The sequence below is a fragment of the Chiloscyllium plagiosum genome, unplaced genomic scaffold (assembly GCF_037043375.1).
Source record: "Chiloscyllium plagiosum isolate Xiang-an unplaced genomic scaffold, Cpla_swu_hap1 HiC_scaffold_19, whole genome shotgun sequence".
NCBI lineage: Eukaryota > Metazoa > Chordata > Chondrichthyes > Orectolobiformes > Hemiscylliidae > Chiloscyllium > Chiloscyllium plagiosum.
Window position 1 is genome coordinate 17,552,753 of NW_028270157.1, and position 17,737 is coordinate 17,570,489.

At 45.5% G+C, this 17,737-nt stretch overlaps 1 protein-coding gene across 13 annotated transcripts in view; it reads left to right on the forward strand.

The window, feature by feature from the left end:
* The window catches only part of cep290 (centrosomal protein 290), a 155,660-nt gene that overhangs the window by 122,776 nt on the left and 15,147 nt on the right, over window positions 1–17,737 (forward strand). For 6 of the 13 annotated variants that reach the window (XM_087997062.1, XM_087997054.1, XM_087997058.1 and 3 more), the window contains 4 exons: window positions 21–155; window positions 6,778–6,873; window positions 9,971–10,135; window positions 12,575–12,697. In XM_087997062.1, the coding sequence (XP_087853188.1) occupies window positions 21–155; window positions 6,778–6,873; window positions 9,971–10,135; window positions 12,575–12,697 (519 nt within the window). Of the gene's footprint in view, window positions 1–20; window positions 254–6,777; window positions 6,874–9,970; window positions 10,136–12,574; window positions 12,698–17,737 lie in introns of those variants that run through there. The other 7 variants (XM_087997055.1, XM_087997064.1, XM_087997061.1 and 4 more) reach the window with 3 other exon arrangements.

Consider the following 17,737-nt stretch of genomic DNA (forward strand, 5'->3'; position numbering starts at 1 on the left):
TGTTCTATTGTGTACTCTAGACCCCTGGAGTGGGAGCTGATGCTTCAGCTCAGAAGGAACAAGAACTTCAGAGAGAGAACCTCAGGCTGGCTGCAGAGAATGTGGAGCTGCGTTTTCAACTAGAGCAGGCTGACAAGGACTTGCCACGATTAAAGGTCAGACATGCGTGAGCACTCATAGTTTGAGAGGGGGAGATGATGGCGTAGCAGTAATGGAATTGCAATCCAGAGGCTCTCACTAACATTCTCAGAATGTGAGTTCAAATCACACTACGACTGCTATAGACTTTGAAATCAATTAATTAGAGCTGGAATTGAAAGCTAGCTTCACTAATGGTGACCATGACAACTGTCATAGAACACTGAACAGTACAGCACAGGAACAAGGCCTTTAGCCCATCATTTCTGTGCCAACCATGATGCCATTCTAAACTAATCCCATCTGCCTGCACATGGTCCATATCACGCTATTCCTTGGCTGTTCACGTCTCTGCCTAAATGCCTGTTAAACTTTGCTAATGTGTCTGCTTACGTCATCCCCCCTGGCAGCGCGTTCCAGGCATCTGGCAATGTCTGTTTACCAACATTTACCTCACACAACTTCTTTAAACTTTTCCCTTCTCGCCTTAAACCTATGCTCCTGAGTATTTAACATTTCTGCCCTGGAATAACGACTGTGACTATTCGCCCTACCCATGCCTCTTGTAATTATATGGACTTGTATCATGTCGTCCCACAGTCTCCAACACTCTAGTGAAAATAGTCCAGGTTTGTCCAATCTCTCCTTATAGTTAATACAATCCAGGCGACGTCCTGGTAAACCTCTTTTGCACCTTCTCCAAACCCTCCACATCCTTCCAGTAGTGTAGCAGCTGGAACTGCACCCAGTATTCCAAATGAGGCCTAACTAAATTTTTGTACATATGCAACATGACTAGCCTTGACCGATGAAGGCAAGCATGCCATACACCTTCTTTAACACATTATCCACTTGTGTTGCCATTTTCACACAGCTATAGACTTGCGACCCAAGATCCCTCTATGTCAATACTCCTAAGGATCCTGCCATTCACTGTATACTTTCCTCTTGCATTTGAGTTAGAACGTAGAACATTACAGCACAGTACAGGCCCTTTGGCCCTCGATGTTGTGCTGTCCTGTGAAACCAATCCAAAGCCCATCCAACCCACACTATTCCATTCTCGTCCATATGCCTATCCAATGACCACTTAAATGTCCGTAGAGTTGGCGAGTCTACAACTGTGGCAGGCAGTGCTTTCCACGCCCCTACTACCCTCTGAATAAAGAAGCTACCTCTGACATCTGTCCTATATCTATCACCCCTCAATTTGAAGCTACGCTTCCTCGTGCTAGCCATTGCCATCCGTGGAAAAAGGCTCTCATTGTCCACCCGATCTAACTCTCTGATTATCTTGTCTGACTCAACAAGTCACCTCTCAATCTTCTTCTCTCTAACGAAAACAGCATCAAGTCCCTCAAACTTTCCTCGTAAGCCTTTCCATCCATACCAGGCAACATCCTGGTAAATCTCCTCTGAATCTTTTCCAAAGCTTCCACATCCTTTCTATAATGCGATGACCAGAACTGCATGCAATACTCCAAGTGCGGCCACACCAGAGTTTTGTACAGCTGCAGCATGACCTTGTGGTTCCGAAACTTGATCCCTCTAACAATGAAAGCTAACACACCATATGCCTTCTTAACAGCCCTTTCAACCTGGGTGGCAACTTTGAGGGATCAATGTACATGGACACCGAGATCTCTCTGCTCATCTAAACTACCAAGAATCTTACCATTCGCCAAGTATTCTACATTCCTGTTACTCCTTCCAAAGTGAATCACTTCACACCTTTCTGCATTAAACTCCATTTGCCTCCTTTCAGCCCAGCTCTGCAGCTTATCTATGTCCCTCGGTAATCTACAACATCCTTCCTCACTATCCACAACTCTACCGACCTTACTGTCATCCGTAAATCTACTAACCCATCCTTCTACGCCCTCACCCAGGTCTTTTATAAAAATGACAGACAGCAGTGGACCCAAAGCAGATCCTTGCAGTACACCACTAGTAACTGAACTCCATGATGAACATTTCCCATCAACCACCACCCTTCTTTCAGCTAGCCAATTTCCGATCGAAACCACTAAATCGCTCTCAAGGCGTCCTTGTGCAGTAGCCTACCATGGGGAATCTTATTAAACGCCTTACTGAAATCCATATACACCACATCAACAGCTTTACCCTCATCCATCTGTTTTGTGAGGCATGACCTACCCTTCACAAAACCATGCTGACTATCCCTAATCAACTTGTTCCTATCGAGATGATTATAAATCTTATCTCTTATAACCGTTTCCAACACTTGACTCACAGCTGAAGTAAGATTCACTGGTCTGTAATTACCAGGGTTGTCTGTACTCCCCTTCTTGAACAAGGGGACAACATTTGCTATCCTCCAGTCTTCTGATACAATTCCTGTAGACAATGACGACATAAAGATCAAGGCCAATGGCTCAGCAATCTCGTCCCTGGCTTCCCAGAGAATCTGAGGATAAATCCCATCCGACCCAGGGGATTTATCTATTTTCATACTTTCCATAATTTCTAACGCCACCTCCTTGTGAACCTCAATTCAATCTAGTCTCGTAGCCTGTTTCTCAGTATTCTCCTCGACGACATTGTCTTTTTCCAGTGTGAATACTGATGAAAAATATTCATTTAGCGCTTCCCCATTTCCTCTGACTCCAAGCACAACTTCCAACTACTGTCCTTGATTGGCCCTAATCTTATTTGAATCATTCTTTTTTCCCTTATATACCTATAGAAAGCTTTAGGGTTTTCCCTGATCCTATCCGTCAACAACTTCTCATGTCTGCTCCTCGCTCATCTTAGCTCTCTCCTTAGGTCTTTCCTGACTATCTTGTAACTCTCTATCATCCTCACTGAGCCTTCACATTTCATTCTTACATAAGTTAACTTCTTCCTCTTGACAAGAGATTCACCTTCCTTAGTAAACCATGGCTCTTGTGTTCGACAATTTCCTCCCTGTCTGACTGGTACATACTTATCAAGGACACGCAGTAGCTGTTCCTTGAATAAGCTCCACATTTCTATTGTGCCCATCCCCTGCAGTCTCCTTTCCCATCCTATGCATCCTAAAGTTTGCATCATAATTGCCTTTCCCCCAGCTGTATCTCTTGCCCTCCGGTGTATACCTATCCCTTTCCATCGTTAAGGTGAACATAACTGAATTTTGGTCACTATCACCAAAGTGCTCGTCTACCTCCAAATCTAACATTTGGCCGGGTTCATTATCCAGTACCAAATCTGATGTGGCCTCGCCCCTTGTTGGCCTGTCTACATGCTGTGTCAGAAAACTCTCCTGCACACAATGGTCAAAAACTGACCCATCTGAAGTACTTGAACTATAGCACTCCCAGTCAATATTTGGGAAGTTGAAGTCCCCATAATAACTACTCCTATCGAGAATCATTTTTGCTATCCTTTCCTCTAAATTTCTGGAATAATTCAGAGGCCTATAGAATACTCCCAACAAGGTGACCTCTCCTTTCCTGTTTCTAATCTCAGCCCATACTACCTCAGTTGATGAGTCCTCAAACATCCTTTCTGCAGCCGTAATACAGTCCTTGACTAACAATGCCACACCCCACCTCTTTTACCATTTTCTCTGTTCTTACTGAAACATCTAAATCCCTGAACCTGCAATAACCATTCCTGTCTCTGCTCTACCCACATCTCTGAAATGGCCACGACATTAAAATCCCAGGTACCGACTCATGCTGCAAGTTCACCCACCTTATTCTGGATGCTCCTGGTGTTGAAATAGACCCACTTCAAACCAACATTTTGCTTGTCGGTGCCCTTTTGCAACCCTGAAATCTTAGTTCGGACATCCCTACTCTCAACCTCCTCTATGCTTGAACTACAGTTTAAGTTCCCATCCCCCTGCTGAATTAGTTTAAACCTACCCGAAGAACATTAGCAAATCCATGTTCTCCCCCCCCCCACCCTGGATATTGGTATCCCTCTGATCCAGGTGAAGACCATCCTGTTTGTAGAGGTCCCACCTACCCCAGAAAGAGCCCCAATTATTCAGGAATCCAAAACCCTCTCTCCTCCTCCATCCTACTTGTTTAACTCCTCTCACTCCCTATTCCTCACTTCACTAGCACGTGACATGGGCAACAAACCAGATACAACAACTCTGTTCTAGTTCTAAACTTCCTTCCTAGGTCCCTGAATTTCTGCCTTAAATCCCCATTTCTGTTCCTGCCCATATCGTTGGTGCATATGTGGACCATGACTTGGGGCTGCACCAACTCCCCCTTAAGGATCCTGAAAATCCAATTAGAGGTCTCATGAACCCTGGCACCTGGGAGGCAATACACCAACCGTGAGTCTCTCTCTCGTTCCCACAGAACCTCCCATCTGTCCCCCTATTGACTAATGCTGTGCTCCTCTTCCCTGTTGCCTTCTGAGCAACAGGGACAGACTCTGTACCAGAGACCTGTGCCCTATTGCTTACCCCTGGTAAGTAGTCTCTTCCGCCAGATTCCCCCCCCCCCCCCCCCCCCTCCAGATCGGCCTGAGGAGATCCCTGCACTGCCTGCTGGTTCTCTTTCCGTTCCCTGACGGTAACCCATCTGCCCTTTTCTTGTACCTGAGGTGTGACCACCTCTCTGTAACTCCTCTCAATGACCCCCTCCACCTCCCAAATGATCCGAAATTCATCCAGCTCCAGTTTCCTAACGTGGATTTCAAGGAGCTGGAGTTCTTGCAGATGCAGTCAGCAGGGACACTACTGGTGATGCTTACCTCCCACATTCTGCAGGAAGGACATTCAGCTGCCCTAACCTCCATTCCCACTATTCTAACTTCCCAACGAGCCTACTGAAAACTAAAAGAGACGGAAAAAAAAGATGGGTCACCCTTATCAATCCGGTGCACAGAACCTTTTTCTTTTGGTTAGAGGAGGAGGATAGGTGGAAAACACTAGTGTCTCCAAGTAATGTTTCGAGTAAAGCAACCACCCAAGTATGAAGCTTCAGTTACCCAGCAGTCCCGTGCCCGCTCCTGCTCAGTGTGTGCCCTGCCAATACACGAGGTAAGTTTTTAAACTTTACGCCTACCTTCTCATCAGGCCTCTGATCCTCGCTGTCTCTCCTCCCACTGCAACTCCGAAAAAGCATCACTTCACACTTGACTGGTTTAAAGTACATCTGGCATTTGTCTGCCTAAATTTTTAAACTAATTTTTATCCTACTATAACCTTGCTCACAATCCACAACTCCACCAGTTTTCATGACATCTGAAAGCTCACTAATTAGACCACCTGTATTTTCATCCATATCATTTATATATATTATAAACAACAGAGGTCCCAGCACTGATCCTTGTGGATCATCTCTGGTCGCAGACCTCCAGTCAGAAAAACACCCCTCCACAACTACCCTCTGTCCTCTATGACTAAGCCAATTTCTATACAACTTACCAACTCACCCTGCATCCCATGAGACTTAGTCTTCAGTGAATACTGATACAAAATACTCATCAAGGACCACACCTATCATCAACTGTTTCAAAAACTCACATGATTCACAAATGTTCTTTGCAAAATGGATGAAAATCTGCCCAGAATATAACTCCAGACTGCTGCAATGTGATTGACTCTTAACATTCCTCGGAAATGGCCTAGTGAGTTCAAAGGCAATGAGGGCCATAAAACAAAAATTACCCTTCGAATGATGTCCAATTCTCATGAATGAAGAATAAAATATTCACAGTAAGAAACATGGAATCAGCTCTGAGGCTTTTGAAATTACTTCCATTGTGCATCCACAGAAATGAAGTTAAAATCCTTTGTATTTCTTAACATGGTAGTACTACAAGGATCAGATCTGTCATGATCCTGCTGGGAAGAGTGTGCCTCACTAGTCCACAGGCCCTTTCAGAAATAGATAACTGATTGAATCATGAAGTGGTTACTTTGCCTGGCATTGACTGCTACCTCGGACAAAAGAAAAACGCACCAGGTTTCGTCAATAACCAAACAAAACTTATTTATTATAATCAAACTTCTCTTTTAGCATGAGGCGAAATGCATTTGAACTAAAACTGAAAAGATCCCCTTTAAATCCAAGAACAGACAGCTGTGCAAGAAATAACATGGGTAGAACATAGGCAAAAATAAACAAATTCTGTGGATCAAAAGTAAAACCACAAGGATGTTTTTGGCGATTATATAATATTGTCATTGACCCCGATAGATCCTCAATCTGTATCTGGTCAGTTGGATCCAAGTCTTGCTTGAGTTAGACGTTCTCTTTAAAATCTTTGAGTGGTGGTGTTTTTCCACTCAGATTGGATAAGAAAGAGAGCCCTGTCTCAGTTTGCAGATTTTCCAGAAGTCTAAAATAAACTTCCCCCTTCTCAGGCCTGTTACAAACTGTAAATTAAAAATCCAAATGCTGTCACGAGGTAGCTTTTCAGCTCAAAGGCATCATGCTAGCTTGTCTCAAAAACATCAATTTTAGCTTCTCTACAAGTTACATGACCTTGTGTAATACATAAGTGAACACGACACAGTTCCACCTTTTGACCCTTGAGTGCAAAAATGAACATGGTCCATTTTCTGTAACACATTTCAAAAATATGATTGTTTACAATAGATGAACTTTTCTGCTGTTTTTCTATTAGCTGGTTTAATTTATGTTTGCTTCTTATACCTTTTCTCAGGATCAAATAGTTAATTTGCAGGAAATGTATCAACTTCTCAAAAAAGAGAGAGCAGAATTGGAAAGAAAACTTGGAAACATGAGAGGGGTAAGTGAGGTACTGTGTTTTCCACACATGTTTCCTAACTACAGTATGTTATGAATATTATGAAATTTGAAGTGCACGTCCAAATATTTTTAAAGGTTGTAAGGTTCCGGATCCATTACCTTCCTAAGCAGTGCATTTCAGATTCCATCACCCGCTGAAAAGGTTTTTTTCCCAAAAACCTTCTGAATCTCCTGTCCCTTACTCTAAAACTATGCCCTCTTGTGATTGACTCCTCAACCAAGGAAAACAGCTGCTCCCTCTTCACCCTGTCCATGCCCCTCATAATCTTATACACCTCAGTTTCCCTTCTCAAAAGAAAACAATCCAAGCCTATCTAGTCTCTCCTTATAGCTCAATTTCTCCATTCCAGGCAGCATGCTGGTGAACCTATTTGTTGCTACCTGTGGCCATGTTCCCTCTTGGAAGACAGTCAGCACCTACCATTCCAGCTACTCTTCCCCAGGAACAAAAGGACTGTTCATCCGTCCAGTCTATTCAGACCATTCAGTCATAGTTCAAATATGTGTCCGTTGCTCCTCACCAACATGTTAGACTGAATAAGCTATTGTGGTATTTGTAGGCTTTATATAAGGATATATAAAATGAAATTTTTAAACAGGTCCTGGAGAACACAGACCTATTACTGACCAGCTCACAATACAGCAAAACTGAAACATTAGGAATTTGAGCGCATAGACAATGCTCAAACTTCACTGCAGTTCATTTAAGGTGATGTCTTTCATATTGATGTCATAATTCTCCAGCATTACTCAAACAAGCGGGTGGGGGTTCTCCCAGCATCATGGACAATATGTGCTCGTTGAGTAACATTAACCAAAACTTTTCATTGACTTCATTACTCTTTGTGGATTTTGCTGTGTACCAGTCATCAGCCACATTTGTGCATTCTGTACTGCAATAGTGCAGACAGTTCAAAATGAAATAACCTGTCACATATTAGGGAAAGCAGTGGCACAGTGGTAATGTTACTGGGTTAGTGGTCCAGAACTCCTAGATCAATATTCTAAGGACATGTATTCAAATCCCACCACGATGAATTTTAAGAAAACCCCAAGGTGTTCTACACTTATGTGAGGAACAAGAGGATAGCCAGGGTGAGGGTAGGGACAATCAGGGATAGTGGAGAGAACTTATATCTGGAGTCTGAGGAGGTAAGGGAGGTTCATAATGAATATTTTGCTTCAGTAATCACTACTGAGACAGATCGTGTCATTTGTAAGGACAATGTGGAACAGGTTGATGTTAAGAAGGAGGATGTGCTGGAAATCTTGAAAAACATGATGATAGATAAGTCCCCTGGGCCAGGTGGGATATACCCAAGGTTACTGTGGGAAATGAGGGAAGAGATTGCTGCGCCTTTGGTGATGATCTTTGTTTCCTCACTGTCCACTGGAGCAGTACCAGATGATTGGAGGATGGCAAAAGTTATTAGCTTGTTTAAGAAAGGGAATAGGGACGAGCCTGGAAATTAGAGACCAGTCTTCAGTCAGTCTTACGTTGGTAGTGGACAAATTATTGGAGAGGATTCTCAGAGACAGGATTTATGATTATTTGGAAAAGCATAGCTTGATTAGAGATAGTCAACACGACTTTGTGAAGGGCAGGTCATGCCTCACAAGCCTTATTGAATTCTTTGAGGATGTGACCAAACACACTGATGAAGCTAGAGCAGTGGATGTGGTGTAGCAAGGTGTTTGAAAAGGTTCCCCATGGTAGGCTCATTCAGAAAGTAAGGAGGCATGGGATACAGGGAAATTTGGCTGTCTAGATACAGAATTGGCTGGCCCATAAAAGACAGAGGGTGGTAATTGATAGAAAGTATTCAGCCTGGAGCTCAGTGACCAGTGGTGTTCCGCAGAGATCTGTTCTTGGACCTCTGCTCTTTGTGATTTTTACAAATGACTTGGACAAAGAAGTGGAAGGGTGGATTAGTAAGTTTGCCGATGACACAAAGGTTGGTGGAGCTGTGGATAGTGTGGAGGGCTGTTGTAGGTTGCTATGGGACATTGACAGGATGCAGAGCTGGGCTGAGAAATGGCAGATGGAGTTCAACCTGGAAAAGTATAAAGTGATTTGTTTTGTAAGGTAGAATTTAAATACAGATTACAGGGTTAAAGGCAGGATTCTTGGCAGCGTGGACGAATAGAGGGATCTTGGCATCCATGTCCATAGATCCCTCAAAGTTGCCACCCAAGTTGATAGAGTTGTTAAGAAGGTGTATGACATGTTAGCTTTCATTAGCAGGAGATTGAGTTGAAGAGCCCTATAGACCTCTGGTTAGACCACACTTGGAATATTGTGTTCAGTTCTCATTACAGGAAGGATGTGGAAGCTTTCAAGAGGATGCAGCAGAGATTTACCAGAATGCTGCCTGGACTGGAGGGCCTGTCTTATGAAGAAAGGTTGAGGGAGTTAGGACTTCTCTTAATGGAGTGAAGAAGGACAAGAGGTGACTTGATGGAGGTGTACAAGGTGTTGAGAGGCATGGATAGAGTGGATAGCCAGAGACTTTTTCGCAGGGTGAAAATGGCTATCACAATGGGGCATAATGTTTAGGTGATTGGGGGAAGGTTTAGGGGAGATGTCAGAGGTGGGTTCTTTACACAGAGTGCTGGGTGTGTGGAATGCACTACCAGCAGTGATAGTACAGTCAGAGCTGCTAGGGCAATTAAACGACTCTTGGATAAGCACATGAATGATAGTAAAACGTATGGGGTATGTAGGTTAGTTTAATCTTAGAGTAGGATAAATGGTCGGCACAACATCAAGGGCCCAAGGGCCTGTACTATACTATACTGTTCTGTGTTCTATATTAAGGGAATAAAAGGAGCTATGTAAATGCCTTTTTTTCCTTAATATCATTCTATAGTGAGATCAACCACTGAAGTTTGAGGTGTTGGAGATAATGTTCTAATGTGAGTCTGTAACTTTCTCTGATAAAGACAAGTGTTTATTCAGGGGTTGACTATTCTGGGAAGAAGATTATTTCTGTCTTTGAAATCTCTTAATAGCTTGAAGCGTTCCATTATTTACCTCAGTCACTGGCCGGTATAGTCAGTTATTAACTAACATAAATATTTGACAGTCTGGGCGCAGTGGCAAGACAGTGCCTGAACTGGAGAAAACAATCGGTTTGATGAAGAAGGTGGTGGAGAGAGTACAGCGAGAGAACGAAGAGCTGAAGAAGGCTCCAGGAGTGATCTCCAGTGAGAAACAAACCTGCCTTGAAATGGAAAATGACAAGCTTAAGGTTTGAGTTAACGTTACAAGGTCTTCCTCTTTGTTTAATTATGAACACTAGTCTATAATATTTGGGGAAATAGGTCCCCCACCACTGGGTAGTGGAAGTAAACATTATTACCAGAATGTCTTAAGAGGAGATAATCAGCTCTCGTGGCTTTGGCTGTGTTTAACCAAAGGGTTGAAATGAAAAGTTGCAGACAGACATTATAGACTACACTTCGATTACAGCATGCGGTTCTAGTTATCAGATTACAAAAAGGATATAAAGAAGACCCTGCAGAGAAGTATGGGGGATACTAGGAATATGTGAGTAGAGGTATAGCAAGCTTTCTATTAACCAGCATCTATGGGATTAGGAGAGTACCCGTCAATCAAATATTCCAGTTGATCAAGAGGTCCACATTATCAACATGGAAACACACACTATATAATAGAAGTCTAATACAGGGCTATACACAGCACTGTTATACCTCATTTACAGAATAAATCACTTCAACAATAATGCATCTTTGCCTTAAAATAAAACTTAATGTAATAGTGGCTGAAGGACCTGAACTGAAGGGAATTTATATTAGGTAGAAAATGGTGTTGGAGAGATTGTTAAGTCTGAAGGCTGATAAGTCCCCAGGACCTGATGGTCTACATCCCAGGGTACTGAAGGAGGTGGCTGTAGAAATCGTGGATGCAGTGGTGATCATTTTCCAATGTCCGAAATTTCCTGCGGATTGGAGGGTGGCTAATATTGTCCCACTTTTTAAGAAAGGAGGGAGAGAGAAAACAGAGGATTATAGACCAGTTAGTCTGACCTCAGTGAGGAAAAATGCTGGAGTTAATTATAAAGGACGAAATTACAACACATCTGGATAGCAGTAACAGGATAGGTCAGAGTCAGCATGGATTTATGAAAGGGGGAAATCATGCTTGACTAATCTTCTGGAATTTTTTGACGACATAAAGCTGGGTGGCAGGGTGAAATGTGATGAGGATGTTAGGAGAATACAGGGTGACCTGGACATGCTAGGTGAGTGGACGGATGCATGGCAGATGCAGTTTAATGTGGATAAATGTGTGGTTATCCACTTTGGAGGCAAGAACAAGAAGGCAGATTACTACCTAAATGGAGTCAAGTTAGGTAAAGGGGCAGTACAACGAGACCTAGGTGTTCTTGTACATCAGTCAATGAAAGCAAGCATGCAGGTACAGCAGGCAGTGAAGAAAGCTAATAGCATGCTGGCCTTCATAACAAGAGGAATTGAGTATAGAAGCAAAGAGGTCCTTCTGCAGCTGTACAGGGCCCTGGTGAGACCGCACCTGGAATATTGTGCGCAGTTTTGGTCTCCAAATTTGAGGAAAGACATTCTGGCTACTGAGGGAGTGCAGCGTAGGTTCACGAGGTCAATTCCCGGAATGGCAGGACTATCTTATGCTGAAAGATTGGAGCGACTGGGTTTGTACACGCTTGAGTTTAGAAGGCTGAGAGGGGATCTGATTGAGACGTATAAGATTATTAAAGGATTGGACACTCTGGAGGCAGGAAGCATGTTTCCACTGATGGGTGAGTCCCGAACCAGAGGACACAGTTTAAAAATAAAGGGTAGGCCACTTAGAACAGAGTTGAGGAGAAACTTCTTCACACAGAGAGTGGTGGGTGTATGGAATGCTCTGCCCCAGAAGGCTGTGGAGGCCAAGTCTCATTACTTTCAAGAAAGAGTTGGATAGAGCTCTTAAGGATAGTGGAATCAAGGGTTATGGGGATAAGGCAGCTACAGGATACTGATTGAGGATGATCAGCCATGATCATAATGAATGGTGGTGCTGGCTTGAAGGGCAGAATGGCCTACTCCTGCACCTATTGTCTATTATCTATAATGGCAGAGAGCCCTCTCACTAGCACTCTCAACCAATGATGTGGACGTCTCAGAGGTCACGATAATATAGTAAACTCCCAATATTGCATGTATATATGTTTGCTGGTTGATTAACAGTTCATAGAGTGTCAGTTAAAACAGAGTTTGCTGTACTAGTACAGGATTGACAATATGTGGGTTTTTTCCCTCTTGAAATAAAGAAGCTGGAGGTAAACTTAATAGAAGCCTTCAAAATTCTGAAAGCTTTTAAGGAGTGGATCCAGAAGGAATGCGCTGGCTGCTTTTTTAATCCCATTTTCCAGCACTTGGCTCAAAGCCATTCAGGTCATGAGCCTCCTCCACTGCCAAATCCTAGCCACCCAATGCCTGGAGGAAGAATGCCTCCTATTCCACCTTAGGACCCTCCAACCACACGGCATCAATGTCAATTTCACCTGTTTCCTTATCTCTCCTCCCCCCACAACGTCCCAGATCCAACCCTCCAAGATAGACTAACATATCATGTGCTAGCTAATTTAGCAGAACCATGAGTTTCACATCAAGAACAAACTACAATTTATTGCCTTATTTTGTTTCAGTTGGAACTGGAGAAATTAAAATTGCAGGTGGGTGGCCAACTAAGTTTGCGTTACGAGTCCAAAACGAAAGGCGTGGAAAAGATCTTAGCTGAAAATGAGCGATTGCGAAAGGAACTCAAAAAGGTAAAGCCACTTGGTAGATTGAGAGAGCCGCTTCTGTTGTAGATTGTAGCTATAAAAGTGTCACTGTTCTTAACATTAGGTTTTATTCATTCTCACCTTCAACAACAATATGGCCCATCTCCAAGATGATGAAAATACTCTTGTTGTGATGCCTCTGAACATAGCTAGACAATGGATCTCTTCAATATCTCCTGCTCCTTTAGCAGGGAGAGACACAGCTCTCTGCTTGATACCTCGCACTTTTCAACGCAACTCTCCGTGCAAGTTGAAGAGGAAATGGACTTACTGAACCCTTCTCTAGAGTAATGGAAGATAATGCTGGAAATATTCAGCAAGTCAGTCAGCATCTATGGAGAGAGGATGGGGTTTTCCTGCATATCATGTCACAAATGAAGTAATGTGCAACTATATTTATAGAATATTTGTATTCTAGCAAATCAAAATGTACACCAGATAAAATCAAATTGGAATTGAAAATGTAAATGCTAGAAATATTCAGCAGGCGAGGAAGCAGTTCACCACCAGTGGAGAGAGAAGCAGAGTTAACGTTTAAAGACTATGATCTTTCACCATCACGACTGATGTTCAAGATTGTTAAAACGGACCCGCGGGGTCCCGTCTTTGCGTGTTCTTTCGGAAGGAGAGACTCACACTGGCAACTATGGTTAGACGCAGACAGCCGTTTATTCACAGAATCTTAACTGGTACAACGAATCTACAAGCATGCATTCGTTGGAGAAGGCATTCTCCCTTCTCGTTCAAACTTGACACAATTATACTTCGCGCTGCCTGGAGTCCCCGGTCAGTTCGCCTTCCCCATTGGTCCATTCATCTGCGCGCGCTGGGGATCCGTCCTCCTATTGGCCGCATCGAAGTGCCTGTCCAGCTCCTGCTGTGCTTGACAATGGCTTAGCCATCCCCGGGAGCGGTTCCGATCCCCTATTCAATAGTCCATTGTTTCAAGGAATTACTATGCGTCTGACAGGCTAGCCATTTTCAATAGTTTCAGTTTAACTAAATTGACAATTACACTTATCAACTTTAGACTTAAATAGAGCCATTCACACTTAACAGTTACAGGTTCCGATAGAGCAATTCACACTTGTCTAACAGTTACAGATTCCGATCGGTTTCTTTATTAATCCCGAGTTTCGATGGGGCAATTGATACTGGCTGGTATTTACAGGCTCCAAGATTTAATTAACATTATGCATATCCCTTACAAGCTCCAGCCAGGTAGTCATGCAGTCGCCAGCAGCAGCTCGCTTGGCTGTTGTTAACCATTTCAGGGCTGGAACTAGAAGTGTCTGTTGCAGAACTAGTGTCACCCTCCTTAGCCCTACATTAAATACCCCAGTGAAATCTCCCCAACATTCCCTCCCTTGGCCTCTACTGAGGCCACACCAACCCATGTAAACATTAACAAACGTAAGAGGTCCGGAAGGGGGGAAAGTAAACTACATCGGGTGCCACGTCTGCTGTCCAAAAAAAAAGTCCCAAGTGTAAATGCCCAGTCGCTACGGTGGTGTGTGTTTTGTCTTGTGTTTTTTTTAAAACAAACGAGAAAATGTAAGGGCATACTGCCCGCAGTCAGGTACACGCCAGCGATCGGAAAACCATTGGAACAGTGTACTGTGCCCCGGCCTTCCCGCCGGCCAGAATGGTTCACAGGCCTGCAGGCCCGTCCAGGCGTCTGATGTATGTACTGCAGGCCATGTGGTCGGAGGCAATCTCCTCCGAGTGCACAGCGCAATTGCTCCTGTGCCAGGCTGACCCGTGCCCGAGGAGACTCTTCTGCCACTGGATAACCTCCAGTCAGTAACGGACAGCAACCTCCATCTAGTTGCCGCTGAGGACAGAGCCGGGCAATGGCAACCCGATCAAAACCCACGTAGAACCTCCAATTGCAGTGTAGTAGCCACTGGTGTGATCAGCAGTTGAATCCCGGGGCATACAGTACTTCTCGGCCCCTGACTGCAGCGTACAGTATAAGTCAAAGTGCTGCCAATGTAGGTGGGCAAAACTAACATGGAAGGGGTTTATTTTTTTTTTTGAACAGCAGATGTTACACTGAGGGAGAAGGGATAGTATTGGGTAGCAGTAGGGGAAAAAAGAAGCATAAGCACACACCTATTGGAACCCCGTACCCTACGGAAATTGACGAACCTGAAATAGACCTGTCACCGTGAGCAGTGTGAATTGCCGTACATTAATGAGAGTCCCCCGTCTACCGGGAACAGACATGCACGCAAACTGCAGCATCTGTATCACTAGGCAGAAACCCAGTCAGTTCAGGAGTCTGTTACTTTCCCTCATTTTCCAGCTCCTTGTCGGGCGCGACCTCCGCAACCGGAGTCAGAGTAGTGTTAGGCTTTCCTGACCTGGAGCAATGAGAGAAATGGTGCCAGTTATTGTCCCCCTCCCGGTTCACCCTCAAGGCGTTGGCAGCGACCCCCGTCACTGGGTAGGGGCCATGCCACCGCCCCTCGTCCCAGGTCGTACGGCCCATCTGCCGGAGGTAGACCTTGTCCCCCTCTCGAAGGGGTCGGGACCTGTCGGGGGTGTCCGGCCGTGCAGCCGTAACCTGGTTGGATATTAGCCGGACCATTTCCCCCAGTACTTGCATGTACTGTGTCATGTCCTGATTCATTGTATCCCAATCTGTTTCCCACAGGGGTGATGTTCGGGGGCCAGGCATGGAGCGACCTGTCAGGATTTCATGGGGTGTCAGGAAGGTATCGCCACTCCTTTCCTGCCTCATTGACAGCAAGGCTAGGGGGAGTGCCTGCACCCACGTCAATGCAGTCCCTGCCATGACCTTGGCAATCTTGTCTTTAAGCGTGCGATTGGCCCTCTCTACTAACCCCTGACTCTCAGGGTGGTAGACACTGCCGTAGCGGTGAAGTATCCCTAGAGTAGCCTCCACCCGGGCAAGATGTTCGTTTTTAAAATGTGTCCCTTTGTCTGTGCAGATTTTTCGGGGGACGCCATAGCGGGGAATCAGTTCCTTTGTGAGCCACTTCACAACAACTTCCCCATCCTCCGTCTTTGTAGGAGTTGCCTCTACCCACCGGGAGAATCTGTCCACTACGACTAGCATGTATCTGTATTTATCTGGGGTCCTCCATTTGACTCCCATGTCCGTAAAGTCCATGCAGATCTCCTGCCACGGCCCTGTCGGGGTTGGGAACTTTAACATCGGGTGTGGGAGAACTCTCCTGGTGTTGTACTCATTACACACCCTGCACTCAGCCCTCAGGTTCTCTATATGTTCCCGCAGCCGGGGTGCCCACCAGTGGTTCTGGACGGTTCTTACAACTTGGGCAACTCCCACGTGTGTTGGCCCATGTATTTCCGAGAAAAGTGTTGGCAGGAGAGCCCTCGGGGCCACTACCTCTCCTCCCGGGGATCGCCAAAGGGGCTGTTGAGACCCTTCGACCTCCACATACTGTCGGACTGCGCCTTTATTCTCCCATTCCCTGACCTCAGCACTGCTCGCCCGTCCCTGCAGCTCACACAGATGCCTAATGGCATCAACCCTAGCCGCCTCCCCAGGGGAATCACTGCTACCCTCCCCCGGCCCCGGACTCTGTTGGGTGTCTGTCCCTGACCTCAGGGTGACCATCTGCACTGCGAGCTTGGCTGCCCTGTCAGCTGCATCATTTCCCAGCGCTTCCCTGGTACGTAAGGCAGAGTGTCCTTGCACTTTCACTACTGCCACTTCCCTTGGACAATGCACTGCCTGGAGCAACCGTCGCAAACTCTGGTCGTGTTTTACCGGCCTCCCCGTGCTGGTTTTAAAACCACGTCTAACCCATGCTGTGCCCTCTACGTGGACTGCGGTCCATGCATAATTGGAGTCAGTGAAGATGTTAACTCGGTGTCCCTCACTCAGTTCTAATGCCCTTGTCAGGGCTGTAATCTCTGCTAGCTGTGCAGACGCAGGCTGTGGGATTTCCCCAGACTCGATGGTGTCGTATACACCCCCTGAATCTCTGACCACGGCATACGAGGCTCGTACGCCACCTGCTTCCCGACGGCTGCTGCCATCGGTGTACAGGTCCCAGTCTGCCTCGGCCAGGGGTTCTGTGTGCAACCCCTTACGTATCCTCCTCTCCTCAGCCACTCTGGCCACACAGTCGTGGGGCTTCAAGGATCCCCCATTCACTCCCACCATCATATTCCTAGTACTCCCCCTATCGGATGCAAACGTAATGTGCGGTGATAGAAGGGCATTCTCAATTCTAACCTGCCGCCCAGCTGAAAAGCTGAATGAGTTGGAGGCCAGAAAGGCTCCTATGCTGTGATCTGTGTGAATAGTCAAGGGATGGCAGAGTACTAGATGGTCAGTGTTGTTGACCGCTTTCGTTACTGCTGCCACAAATCTGGCACAGCCTGGCTGCCCTTTCTCAATGGGCTCTAAACGGCAGCTGTAATACCCCAGCACTCTCCTGCAGCCTCGGTCCTTTTGGTACAGGACGGCGTTTACTATCCCCTCAGTCTCCGCCACGTCCAGGTGGAAACCTTTCTTATAGTCTGGGTGCGCTAGCTTGGCCGCTGCTCCCAAAGCTTGCTTCACCTCCTTGAATGATTTCTCTCTCTCCGCGTTCCATCGCAACTGACTCTTGAGCCTCTTTGCCCCAACCTCCGTGATCATTTCCCTGAGTGGGGATGTCATAGTCACAAAGTCAGGGACATAGGTGCGAGAATACCCACATAACCCCAGGAAGGCCATCATGTCCTGTACTGTTATAGGGGTGCCATAGGAGAGGATCGCTTCCCTGTGCGCTCTTGAAAGTGTGGTGCCCCCTTTTCCTACTATCCGTCCCATAAAGGATACTGATTTCCGGGCTATCTGGCACTTTTCCCGTTTTACTTTAAAACCGGCTGCCACAAGGGTGTCCAGCAAGGTGCGGACCGCCTCCAAATTTTGGGTGTCAGTTTCACTGGCAATCAACAAATCATCGACATACTGTATGATTGTGGTGCTGGTGGGAAGCGATATCTGTTTAAGTATTGGGGTCAAAGCCGCACTAAACA